Source organism: Sitophilus oryzae, unplaced genomic scaffold (assembly GCF_002938485.1).
Source record: "Sitophilus oryzae breed Bouriz unplaced genomic scaffold, Soryzae_2.0 scaffold_119_pilon_pilon, whole genome shotgun sequence".
Classification (NCBI taxonomy): domain Eukaryota; kingdom Metazoa; phylum Arthropoda; class Insecta; order Coleoptera; family Curculionidae; genus Sitophilus; species Sitophilus oryzae.
The window spans coordinates 2,991,133-3,004,000 of NW_022145837.1; the positions used below are offsets into that span (position 1 = coordinate 2,991,133).

General features: G+C 34.1%; 1 protein-coding gene across 1 annotated transcript in view; it reads right to left on the reverse strand.

The window, feature by feature from the left end:
• LOC115891925 (myelin transcription factor 1-like protein) overlaps window positions 1-12,868 on the reverse strand; it is a 139,656-nt gene that overhangs the window by 92,804 nt on the left and 33,984 nt on the right. Inside the window, exon 2 of the mRNA XM_030912535.1 lies at window positions 5,648-5,697. Coding sequence (XP_030768395.1) covers window positions 5,648-5,697 — 50 coding nt within the window. The remainder of the gene's footprint in view (window positions 1-5,647; window positions 5,698-12,868) is intronic.

Here is a 12,868-nt window from a genome sequence, read left to right on the forward strand (position 1 = left end):
CTTAACCTTAACTATCAATTGTAAGACGTGGTATTTTTCATTTCTCAATATATGCCCTAAGTATGATGTTTTCCTTATTTTTATTATATTGAGCAATTCTCTTTCTCTGCCTTTTCTGTTGTAGACTTCGGTATTTGTGATATTCCATAGAATTTTAAGCATCCTTCGATATATCCATGTTTCGAACGATTCGAGGCCATTCATCTCTTGAACTTTCAGTGTCCATGTCTCTGCTCCGTATAATAGGATTGACCAAACATAACACTTAACGAGCCTAGTTCTCAACTCAAGGTCCAATCTGGGGTTCTGGAAGACGTTCTTCATAATAGCTCTAATACAATAACAAGAAAGTACTTTGTATATTATAGACGATATTTGAGCGAGGATGGGTGTTATAGGGTAAAGACTATTTCCTTTAAGAATCTATTTAAATCAATGTTTTTTTTTGGCAGTGGCAAATATTGGCAAGATTCTTGTACATATTCCAAAGCTGAGACTTTAAGCATTGAACGGATACTAATTTCCATGCGGAATATTGCCGAATAGTTTTACACCTTATAAAAATGCTTCTTATTTTTTAAATATAAAACATTAAAAACCTAAAAGGCTCATGGCTTGATTGGTTATCTTTCTCCATTTGTTTCTGTCTTTCGCCTTTATTCTCAACACATCCACTCAAGTCAAGTTATCCTTCTCAAGTCCTCTTCAACATCCTTTCTCCGTCTGGTTCTCCGTCTACCCCTCCTTCCCTTTCCACCTATTTCACGTTTCATTATCATACTAGGAATTGTTGCTTCAGCCATTTTTTCAATGTGTCCCAGCCATCTCAGTATTTGTGCTCTTGCTAGTCCCGTTATACTCTGTGCCCGTTATAGTTGCTTTAATTCCTCATTTGTTCTTCTGGTCCATATGTTGTCTGTCTTCTTTCCTCCAAAAATCTTCCTCAGTATTTTTCTTGCCCAAATCTCTAGCCTCGAACTTTACGTTGCATTGAACGTCCACGTTTCACATGCATACAGCACTATTGGTCGTATCATTGTTTGGTACATTCTGATTTTTAAGCTTCTAGAGATGTTCTTACTCTTAATAATATTCTGACTGCGCTAACACATCTATTTCCTACCATAATTTCTTGAGTTATATTTGGTTTCCTTCATATCCCCTTCTCAAAATCCCTACCTGACCATTCCATAAATTTTGTTTTCTTCTCGTTAAACACTAAGCCCACTTTGTGAGCTTAATATTCTAGTTTTTTGGTTACCAATATCAGCTCTTTCCAATCTCTTGCTAATATAACTAAATCATCTGCAAATGCTAAGCCTTGGTGTCTTTTTGTATACAGAAGGCCCTCTCCGTTGATTCTCGCATCTTTTATAACTTTTTTTAATACTACACTAAACAGTACTGGAGATAGTGGATCCCCCTGTCTTAATCCGTCCCTGATTATAAATTTTTCCGTTGTTTTCTTGTTTACTTTGACTTCATTTACGGTCTCTTGGAGTGTCAATATTATAATCTTGGTCAGTTTCTTGCTAACCCCTAATTCTGTTAATGACCTAAACACCTCCGTCCTTTTAACTTTGTCATATGCCTGCTGAAAGTCGATAAATAGGAGCATTGTCTGTTTTCCGTATTCATAATTCTCCGCTTGTATTTCTCCAAGGGTAAATATTTGGTCAACGGTACTTCTTCCTTTCCTAAATCCACATTGGCACTCTCCAAATTTATAATTAACCTCCTCCACTAATATTTCTTTTAAATATGTTGCCAGTACTTTATAAGCTACATTTAGGAGAGCTATAATACCTCTGTAGTTTTGACACTCACTCTTATCTCCCTTCTTATGTATAGGGCATATTATTGCTTTTTTTTTTCACTCTTTTGGTATTTCTTCTTTCTCCCATATGTCTTTCAGTAGTTCCTGGACGTGTTCAGTGTTCGTCAACTTGGACCCTCCATACCTAAATACCTCAGCCGGCATGTAATCAGTTCCGGGACTTTTGTCATTCTTTAAATTCTGGATCATTCTTTGTACACTTTCATAATTCGGTGGGAGTATCTCTTTATTCTAATGTTGTATATTTATTTCATCATCCTCCTGCTTGTCTCGCGTATCTTCGCTTTTTTTTAATAGTTCTTCAAAATATTCTTTCCATCTATTCAAAACATTCTCCTCGGTTGATATTATTTGTCCTTCTTTGTCTTTAATATATACTGTCCTACCTTGGTATCCCTTTCTTTCATTCCTCAGTCCCAAATATAAATTTTTAATTTACCTTGTTTTATAAAGCTCTTCTATTCTCATTAAGTTTTCCTCATAAAATTTCCTCTTTTTATTTCTTAAAATGTTTTTAGTTCTTCTTCTTTGTTTCATTTGTAGTAAGAATTTGTTTGTTTCTTAGCTGCAATCTACTGAGGTGTTCAATGAAGAGACAGTGTCCTGTTAAGAGCCCCGTGACAATCCGAAGATTGTTCTGACTTAAATCAAGGAAAATTTTTGATTTTTCTCGGTTGTAAGTTCAGAGAAATTTTTTCGAGTAGCTTAGACCGTTGACCGTCTTCCAGGTTCTTGAGTTCCGCTTTGTGTAGGTTTGGGAAGAAGAAAGGTTCTTGTCTAGTTAGTGGAGTGTTCGCTCCCCAAGTAGCATTTTCACGACTTGCGACCACATGTTTACTAAACACAACGTTGGATTAGTTACAAAAAATAGTTAGCTCCGTACCTTGGGTATTAAAATAAATGTAAACGTTGTTGTAACGTCATGCCGACGTTGAACTATTACTACAACAAAGTAAATTTTTAAAAAAGATATTTAGGTGATTCGTTCAACGTAGTTACAATGTTGGGCAATGAAGAGTTTTCCGACGTCACTTTCAGGACCTATTCCAACGTTATGCAAACGTCGTCTGTTTTACTAATTCCAAAGTTGTTTAGATTTCCTTATTCTTACGTTGGTAGGACGTCGAGCCACTACCTTTTTACAACTGTATTGAACCATAACTTTAAATCTTAAATTTTCACTTTATTGTTCTGTTCAGTCGGACAGTTCAGTGCTGTTTTTGTTTTTATAAAAAAAACTTAATTAAAATGGGAGATAAGAAAGGTACATATAAAACTAAATTTAAATATACATCGACAAATTACCGATACTTTATCCACTCCCTCGTTTATATAGGTTATAGAGGGCCGCACAAGCTAGACTCTAGGATGACTAAATTAGGCAATCTTGCGACTAGTATACTACCAGTTAAGGCTGAACTGCGACTTTATTAGTCCAGTATGCGACTACTCGAACTACTCCATCTTAATCTCCAAAACAACAAAGTGAAAGCCGCCATGTTGTTGAATAAGAAAACGTTTCGTTCCTAAAATAGCAATTCCTGCTTTTTGAATACATTAACTTGAAATATTTGACCCCAAAAAAACACGCGGAAACAATTTTTTCGACTGCGAATAAATTATTCTCATTTTACTAAAAAAAAATTCAAGAAAATTTTTAAAACTTCTTTAATTTTAAGGCCCATTAGTATTTTTCAAAGTAGAAACAATACATTTATCAATAAAGTTGTTTGCGTTTAACTTTTTTGCCTTGGGTAACAAGTTACAGAGTTGGTTAAAGTGTTTCAATTATTATGATCTTCAAACATCCTCCACACTTTACTGTTTTTTCAAACCTTTACTGCCATCTGGCATATGTCTCTAACTAAATCATAAAAATTATATTTTTACTATAATTATCCCAATTTAGGATAAAACGCGACTTATACGCCATATTATTATAGTTTTGTATTTCTGTGAATTCGGATTTTAAACAACGTTGCAGTTTGTACTAAATTAGGCTGCTAGCCAACGTCGGTATCCAACGTCGTTTCGACCCAAAAATTATTCTCCAAACTAGTGCAGACTAGGGTTGGCACGAGGTTGTGCTGATGTTGCGTCCCGACGTTTGGTCGTGTGCCACAACGTTGTCCCGACGTCCAAATGCTGCTTGGGTCCGTTTCTAGCTAAATTGTTTGCTGTTTCATTGCCCTTGGTGGGCTAGCACCCAGAGTCGGAGGACTTTAATTTCTTTGCCTAATTTGTTCAATTTCTCTATCATCTTTCGATGGCTATTGAGCTTATCTTTTTCAACGCTGCTTGACTATCAGATAAAGAAATAGTATAGCATTGTAATGGGAAGCTCACATACAAATATTCTATCATATAATTTCAGTAGCGAGTTAAACAAAAAAAATATATCCTACAATTATTAGTGAGCTACTAAAATTCGTAAAAGAAACAGTTGTAAGTTGTAATTTGCTCCCAAAAGTAGGTAGACCTTAACGAGGCAGGTACAACAAACTACGAAAAGAGGACAGAAGAGGAGAAGCAAGAGTAGGAGGAGGAGGAGGAACAAAAAGAGCCCCGAGCACTTTAAAATACGGTGGAGAGACTCTAGGTGGTATTGTGGCGGCAATAACGTTTATCTGTTACGGTTGGCCTACGTGACATATTGCCGATGTGGCACAATAAAAAGCCTAGAGCGTGCCGAGCAACGGCATAAATACTGCAAGGCACGGCAAGAATAGTCAGAGGGTATACGTCGCTTAAATTAAAACTATAAAACAAAAATTATATAAGTTATTCCGGCATTAGTCATTAGATTTAATATCACGTGGAGGAGAGAGGGGGTTTCGGGAAATATTACGTATTTTTTTTTCGGGAAAAACATATTATACTCTGTTTTTTTTCTCAGGTAAGATTTCGACAGATGATGACAGAAGAAAAGCAGATGACGTCCCATACCAATCTATTTATTTTACTAAAAAGAGTTTCTAATATTTTTTAAGTTAAATATGGATGGGTTTAAATATAAATCCGTCATGCGTCTTGTTGTTTTTGACCAGTTTTATTGGTTTATTTCAAAAATGACTGATCATACTTCAATTTTATTGGTTTGACGGAACGATGAACGACAAACGGACGCTGATACGTATGAACTCGCCTTTAGATTTTTGAGACTTGTTAAGAGAATAGATTATAATTTTGTGACAACTTATGTCAAATATCTGCGTTTTGGAAGATGATGCATTTTCATTCGTGTTATTAATATTCTGTCTGCATTCTTGAAATTCCTTTCGTCGACACAGATCCAGTAGACATTAACACAACGTTGATCGCGAGATGAGATAAATGCTCAGCCAATATGCTTTGTATCGACAAATTCACTAGCAAATTCAAACGTGATGTTGTTAAGAGTAGTACAGGTATCAAATTAAAGTTGGATACTTTTTAGGAAACTAGATGTAAGCACTAGATATCAGACAATAACTCTAACTATTACATTTTCGTAAAAATGTGACCACAATGCTCATGTAGCGACCGATCCCTGGTTAAATAAACAGATATAAAAGTCATAAGATATAATATAAATATTTTTTTCTTTAAGTTTTATTATTAACTTATAACTTTTTTCAGTATTGAACCACCTTATAAAGTTAGCTTAAATACATAAATATTTCTTATTTGTAAAATTCTATGATCAAAATATTTTTAACAAATTTCATATATTAACAAATTGGTGTTCAATATTTAAAAAGATAGTTATATTTATTGTATTTTAAGCATTCAAATATTTCTATTTCATATTTCTATTGTATATAAACGTACCTGGTCTCCGAGCCTGTTCCAATTCCCGAAGCTCTGCTCCCTTCGAATACCTGGAATCAAAAAGACCACATCAATAGACTGCGGGGTCAAAAAACAGGGATAGACGAATGGACTGGGTCAAAATTCTTCGAATTTTATATATTTCTATTGAGATAAAAGGATTTTAAATATGCATTGCTTGCTTTGCTCACTCATTGTTTGTTTTGTGCCAAATATAAACTGTTTTCGTAATAATATTGTAATCATTAAATTACAAAGTATGTAATTTTCTAACCAATCGAAGCCTTTAAATTCAACCTGATGCATGAAAATCAATCTTTATTTTTAACAGCTTCAAAATCATCCAAACCAAAACCATAAAAAGTCAATCCTCCGGTATTTTTTATTAAAATATTTAAAATTGTTAATCCACCATCCCCTCCTCCTCCATAGCTTCACCCCTCAAGCCCAAATTCGGAATGCTAATCACCCTCCGGAATAATTAATTAGCATTCTTTCTGTACTTCAAGTGACGATGCTCGGGTCCAGGGCTTTCCTTGGTTTTCCTCCTTCCAAGCCTTGATTTCCCGGACTTTTTCCAGCATTAAATAAAATTAAAGGAGATTTAAAAATGTGGAGATTGTAGCCGGGGCTGATTGGCATTGCGGCTGCTGGCTGGTGCATTCGCTTTTGTAATAAAAGTGCTTTCAATTACAAGGGACAAGAACAGAAGTTTGCATTATGGATTTTCAGCCCTCGCAGGCTCTGAGAGTTGGTAAAAAGTTGTTTTTTTATTGTTTTTATCGATTTTTTTATGATATGATTATCTTATTGGGTTTCATTGTTTATTAGAAGCATTTGGTTTGTGTTTTTTTACGTCAAGCAGTTTAAGTAGAATGGTAGTTAATCAAATACCCAACTTTTTGGAACACCCTGTATGATTTTTTAAAAAATTTCATAATATGTAAAAAAAAACAAAATAAATTATGCGTGTCCAAGCGTTTTCCCGAAAGACTAATCGTTTTTTAAATAACAAATATTGTAATATTTGAGGGGCGTTTTCACCCTCTTGGAATTTGAGATTCGAGAAACCTCTCCTTATCGAACCTCTACACCCCACAGTCAATCCTTTTGCCAAAAATCAGCTTTAAATTCCAAGCAGTTTACGTAGAATCGTGATTACTCAATGGTCATATATTATGAAACATCCTGTATAAATTTTTAAAAAATCTCAAAATATGTAAAACAACAAAATAAAATATACGTGTTTAAGAGTTTTTTCGAAAAACTCACCGGTTTTTAAATAAAAAATATTCTAATATTTGAGGGGTGGTTTTACCCTCTTAGAATTCCAGTTTCGGAAAATCCCTTCTTATCTTAAGCTTTTTACGTCAAGCGGTATAAGCAGAATCGTGATTAATCAATGACCAGATTTTTCGAGACACCCTATATACATTTTTAAAAAATCTTAAAATATCTAAAAAAACAAAATAAAATATATGCGTTTAAGCGTTTTTTTGACCGTTGTTTAAATAAAAAATATTGTAATATTTGAAGGGTGGTTTCACCCCCTTGGAACAGGAATTTCGAAAAATCTCTTCTTATCGAACCTCTACACCCTAGAATCAACCTGTATGCCAAAATTGAGCTTCTTACGTTGAGTGGTTTGAGCAGGATCGTAATGAATCAGTGAGTAGGTCACTTAAGGATTTTATATATTAGTATAGATATGATTTAGAATTAATTACTACAGTTGATATTTCCACGTTAAACAACAGGGCAAAAAAAACAAATTTTTATTGACGTCTGTCATAAATTTTTAAGTTAATTAGTGTATTGGGAAGTTATACAAAAAAAGCCGGGAGAAAAAGCTTGGCTCAAATTAGATTGGGTATCGTGTCAAACCCCACAAATAAACAAGGGGTGCATATTTCAATATCTGACAGACAGTCGTGGAATAAGCCGCCCTTTTGAAATTAGTTGAAGCTCGAGTGAAAAACTGTTTTTATTTTTCGAAAGCTTGTGTCTATTCAGGACAACGCTAAATTAAACAAAAAATTAAAAAAAATGAATTTATTTACTTTTTTCCATAGCAACTGTTAAAATTGCCTTATATCTATAAAAATAGTACTTTAACCGCAAAGGTAGATTAAATGATATATACACACAGGAAAAGTCTAGGGATATTACAATTTTTTCCAGCCATCATCAGTAATTTTATTATTTGCATTTCTGATATAATAAAACTAAAATAAATAAATAGTTTACAGGACGTATTGGAAATCAAAATGCGAAATTTACCGAATTTTTCAAATTTACCTTGATTTTTATTGAACTCAAAAAAATATACACATTTTTTTCTATTTTAAACTGTAAATTTAAAAAAAAAGATAAAACCATTTTTACTTAATAAAGGGTATGGCTTCCTCTACTGTTCATTACAGCCCTACATCGTCTCTCCATGCTCCTGATCAGGTTGTCGATCTCTACTTGAGGTACAGCCTGCCACGATGCATTCACGGCCCGAACCAGATCCCTACGAGTTTCACGAGGCATACCAATTCTCAAAATTCTTCTTTGGACCGCGTCCCATACGTGCTCGATGGGGATGAGGTCAGGGGATTGTGCCGGCCAGGGTAAGATGTTTAATTGATGAGCATTGATAAACTCACCACTCTGGCTGTATGAGGCCGTGCATTGTCATGCGTGAGAATGAAGTTTCTCCCAAAATCATTGGCAGATGGTAACACGAGAGGCTCAAGAATTAAATCACGATATGTAATTCCTGTTAGAAACCTTTCAAGAAAAACGAGATCGGTTTTTCGGCCTAACTGGACTCCTCCCAAGACCATAACTGTTCCACCTTGATAAGGGTGCACTTCCTGAACATGATCCATCCGAATAAGATTTCCCGGTTCTCTCTTAAATATCGTACCTCTCGATTTCCTCTCGTTAAGGGTTGAGCTCTCCAGGGGCGTCTGCTTCTTAAGTTGACCTCTCTTAATCTATTGCGAACAGTGTCAGGACTAACGGTTACATTATGTGTTTGCTGGAGAACTAAACTAAGCTCTGGTGCTGTAAGAGTCGGTCGGCGTCAAGCATTTAATTGTAAAAAATGATCTTGCTGAGGGGTCGTAATGCGATGTCGCCCTGTGTGCCTTTCAGCAACATCACCACTTTCACGGTAGCGTGCACTTAATCGCGATATTACACTTTGCGTTGTATTTAATGCTCTAGCTACGTCGATTTGGCGCATTCCAGTTTCGAGCATACCCATGGCCCTTAGCATTTCGTCTCTGTTAAGATGTCTACGCTCCATAATGTCGTTTAATACTAAACAGAGTTATTTGAATGAATTTTGGCCAGTTATCATAAAAACATAGCCAGTACAGGTTAAATTCGAACAATTGATGCTAGGTGCTTTTTATACATTTGACAAAAAATGCACAAACACTTCTGCAAATATCCCAAATTTAGAAATAACTAGTGTGACTACTTCGTTTCAATCGAAGTAGGAAGAATCGGCCTACAAATTTGGTTGTTTATTCAAAACATTTATTTTTAACTTTAATAAAATGATATCCCTAGATTTTTCCGGTGTGTGTACTTTAACAGCGAGGATAGGTAAAAATTATTTCTCGCACCTTTTTTAATTGCTTTCATTTTTGAAAATTTTTGTATTCCTTTTCATAAGTTATTCCGGATTTAAATGGAAGTAGTTTGGATTTGGCGTTTGTCGCCTCAGCCTGACTATCTGTTGGTAATTTACTTATTTTCTTTTGAGCCATTTCTGGCTCAAATTCAATCAGTAATAGACACGAAAGATAATTAAAAAATATTGACTCAAAACTGACATCTAAAGAAACAGCTTTGTTTATTTGTCAAATTACATAGAAACTAACGCCAACCCAGCACAATATTTTTTCTACTGTTCCTTACAGTATTTTTTATCTAAACGTACATATTATATTCTCGATGGTTGATTTTACAGTTTTATCACCCTGTATGTACCTATTTTTTGTAAATAAAAAAATAAAGTTTCTAAAACAAAAACCAAAATGGACCAGAAAAGAAGTATATAAAAGTGAATAAAATTTGAAATATCTAAGTGATCAACTGGACTCTGGGGATAGCTTGGTGATAGATGGAGAAGGATATGTGAGGTCTTTGGTCTAGACAATCAGTCTTAATATCCGGAAAAATATAACCTTCCTTAAAATGGTCACAGAATAAATAATCATATACAGATTATTATATAGGGTGGTCCAAACTGTATTCCGAAAAGCATATTCTGCAGATAAAAATAAGTAAAAAAGTTCGTATAGATATATGTCCTAAAATGCTTGGTTTCGGAGATACAGGGTGTAGAAGTTTCATTTTTATATCGATATTTTCAAAATAATTTCTGAACCAATGTCGATATTCGGAGGAAAATTGATGTCTGTGGGTTTTTTGATACGAGAAATTTGATTTTGATGTCAGTATGACTCCTACTTGTAGAGGGCGCCACCTACAAATTTATAAACTGGTTTGACGAGTAATAACATTTTGTCCGTACCTGTATAAAACTACTGAGTTAAAAAATATACATTTACGACATTTTTTACGTAAAAAAGGTCTCTTGCTAAAAATCGCTGCGAGTAATGGTTCTCGAGATATTTGGAATCGAGATTATCAATACCGGTAATCATTGACATAAATTAAACATGTTAACTAAATACCTAGTTATTAGACTGAAGTAATATATTTGAAATGTTTTGTGGGCCAAAAGCTCAACAGAAACTGTTTTGTCATAATCGGTACAACAGTTCCCAAATTTATCATTTCCGTCATATGTCAACTGTCTACTCGACGTGTTTATTTTTTGACAACAATGACATGTATTGATTATTTCCATTCTAAATATCTTCACCTCTGTCTTCACTTTGAATAAGAAGACTAAGGAAGGAGCATGATGCTATCCATGTATTCATGCATGGTGGGCGGAAAAAGCGCCATAAAAGCACTCTAGGGTTGGGATCCTTGACAGTTCTGTTTGTCGATTCATTTGACACATTTGAATTTGATTTGAAATTTTGTGGATTTGTGAGTCTTTACGGAGCTTATTTTATGTTATTTATTATTTATTCTACTACTGATAGTTGTATAAAGGTAGTAAATCTAGATGGAAATTGTGGCAGCACTTAAATTAACAGTGACACTACCGCGATTTATCGAAAAAGACTCTAAAATAGTTGGTTGTGTAGCGTGCGGTAGATCTCGGCAAAAATTGGGTGAAATAATGGAACAACTTTTCGCTAGTAAGTGACTATATAATATACATACGTGTAGTAAACCGATCATTTATGAAATTCACTTAAATTAACTAAATTACCTATATATTTTTCTTGCATTTTAGCTTTTATTTATTACTTGTCAAAGATTAGATGTCAAAGAATTTAGATGCGTTAATTTGACTTACCTGCTTTAGTAGCGTATCGGATGTTTGTGGTAATAAATACTTATTATAACTTATCTATTTTTATTAGAATTATATATTTTTATAACAATTTTAATAACTACCAACATTTATTCACAACGTAAAATAAAACAACAAATTATTGAGTCTACCCCACGTCTACCCTACATCATAGTTTTACATTTTTTAAATAAAATTAGAACGACACTGATAAACCGGAATTTAAGTCGGCCATATTTGAGGCCCATCGCGGTGTACCTAAGATTTTTGATATGCTCCTTCCTTAGTCTTCTTATTCAAAGTATCTTCAGAACGATGTATAAGTGCAAGGATACTATAGAGATAAGGATAGTTCGATTCCTATCTTCGTGCTCTGTCAGTTTTTTTACGTCATCTGGAGACCGAGTTGAAGTTGGCGCTAAAGATTTTACACAGTGACAGTTATTTTTGCATTTGACGGACGAGCGCACAGTGCGTTGGAAGATGAATTTAGCGGGACAAAAGCGTTTGGTTAGAAATAAGCCAAAAAATGTGTACTGTAAGAATAAATAGTAGACATTCCAATTGATATAAAAATGCATGAATATTCTTTGTATTTCGATACATTTTTATCAACCAAATTTGGTCGTTTTCTGCTCAGCAAGGCAGAGATCATACGAAAACAAAATATTTACAAGTGCTTATACATTTTATTCCAAAGCCAAATTATGTTGAAGATTGCCAAAGGTATGTACTTTTCTACTGTACGTATATTATTTGTTAAAATCCTTCGTGCCTTTGTTCTGCAGATATCAAACTTTCACTCTTTTTCAAATATCGATATATTGAATGATGTAGATCTTTTGAGTTACCAATAGTTACCAACACAGGTAGTCACAGTCACAGGGAGTTCAAGCTTAACAGGTGAATGCCCAAAAAGTTTCATTTCAATCGGATAGTATAAAAACAAAACAACTCCATCAAAAGGCACTGAGTTTAAAAAATTGTCTTAGATACCTACTATATATGAATTTACAATTACCGAGTGTTAAAATTAAAATTAAAATATCTGTCTTAATTAATATTTTTAAAATAAAATATAGAGGGTGTCACAAGATTACAAAGTAATTAAAAAATAACTGCTAAAGAGTTTTTTGTAAGTATTTCACCTGATATCATCATTTTATGTATTTGGCAATAGTTTACAATACGGTTTTTGTGTGTCATGTACGAATAATATCATAGTTTTATTATCTTGTATTTATTTATTAATAAATTAAGTTGTTAATAAATAAATAAATTTAACCATATAGTTGCTATATATTAGACCATTTGCTACGTGCTTAGATTTTAAGTCCCAAACATTGCTCTTGAGATTTTGTCCCGCTAGAATAACCATCCGCCGCACTGTGAAGCGCTGGTCAGCGCGTGACGTAGCATTCCACTGCGACTACGACAGCGGCGATTTGACGCGATCGAACAGTCCTTTAGAATATATACAGTCCTTGGTATAAGTGTATATTTTTTCACTGAGTAGTTTTACACAGGTACGAACAAAAAGATAACAGTTAAAACACATGTAGGTGGCGCCCCGTACAAGTAGGAGTCATATTGACATCGAAATCAAATCTCTCATGTCAAAAAACACCCAGATGCCAATTTTTATCCAAATATCGACTGTAATCCAGAAAATTATTTGGAAAAGATCGAAATAAAAATGAAACTGTCAAAGTTTTCCGAATACAATTCAGACTCCCTGTATATGGTTAGTCTGTCTCTTTTGTACATGTCTATGGACTTTACCC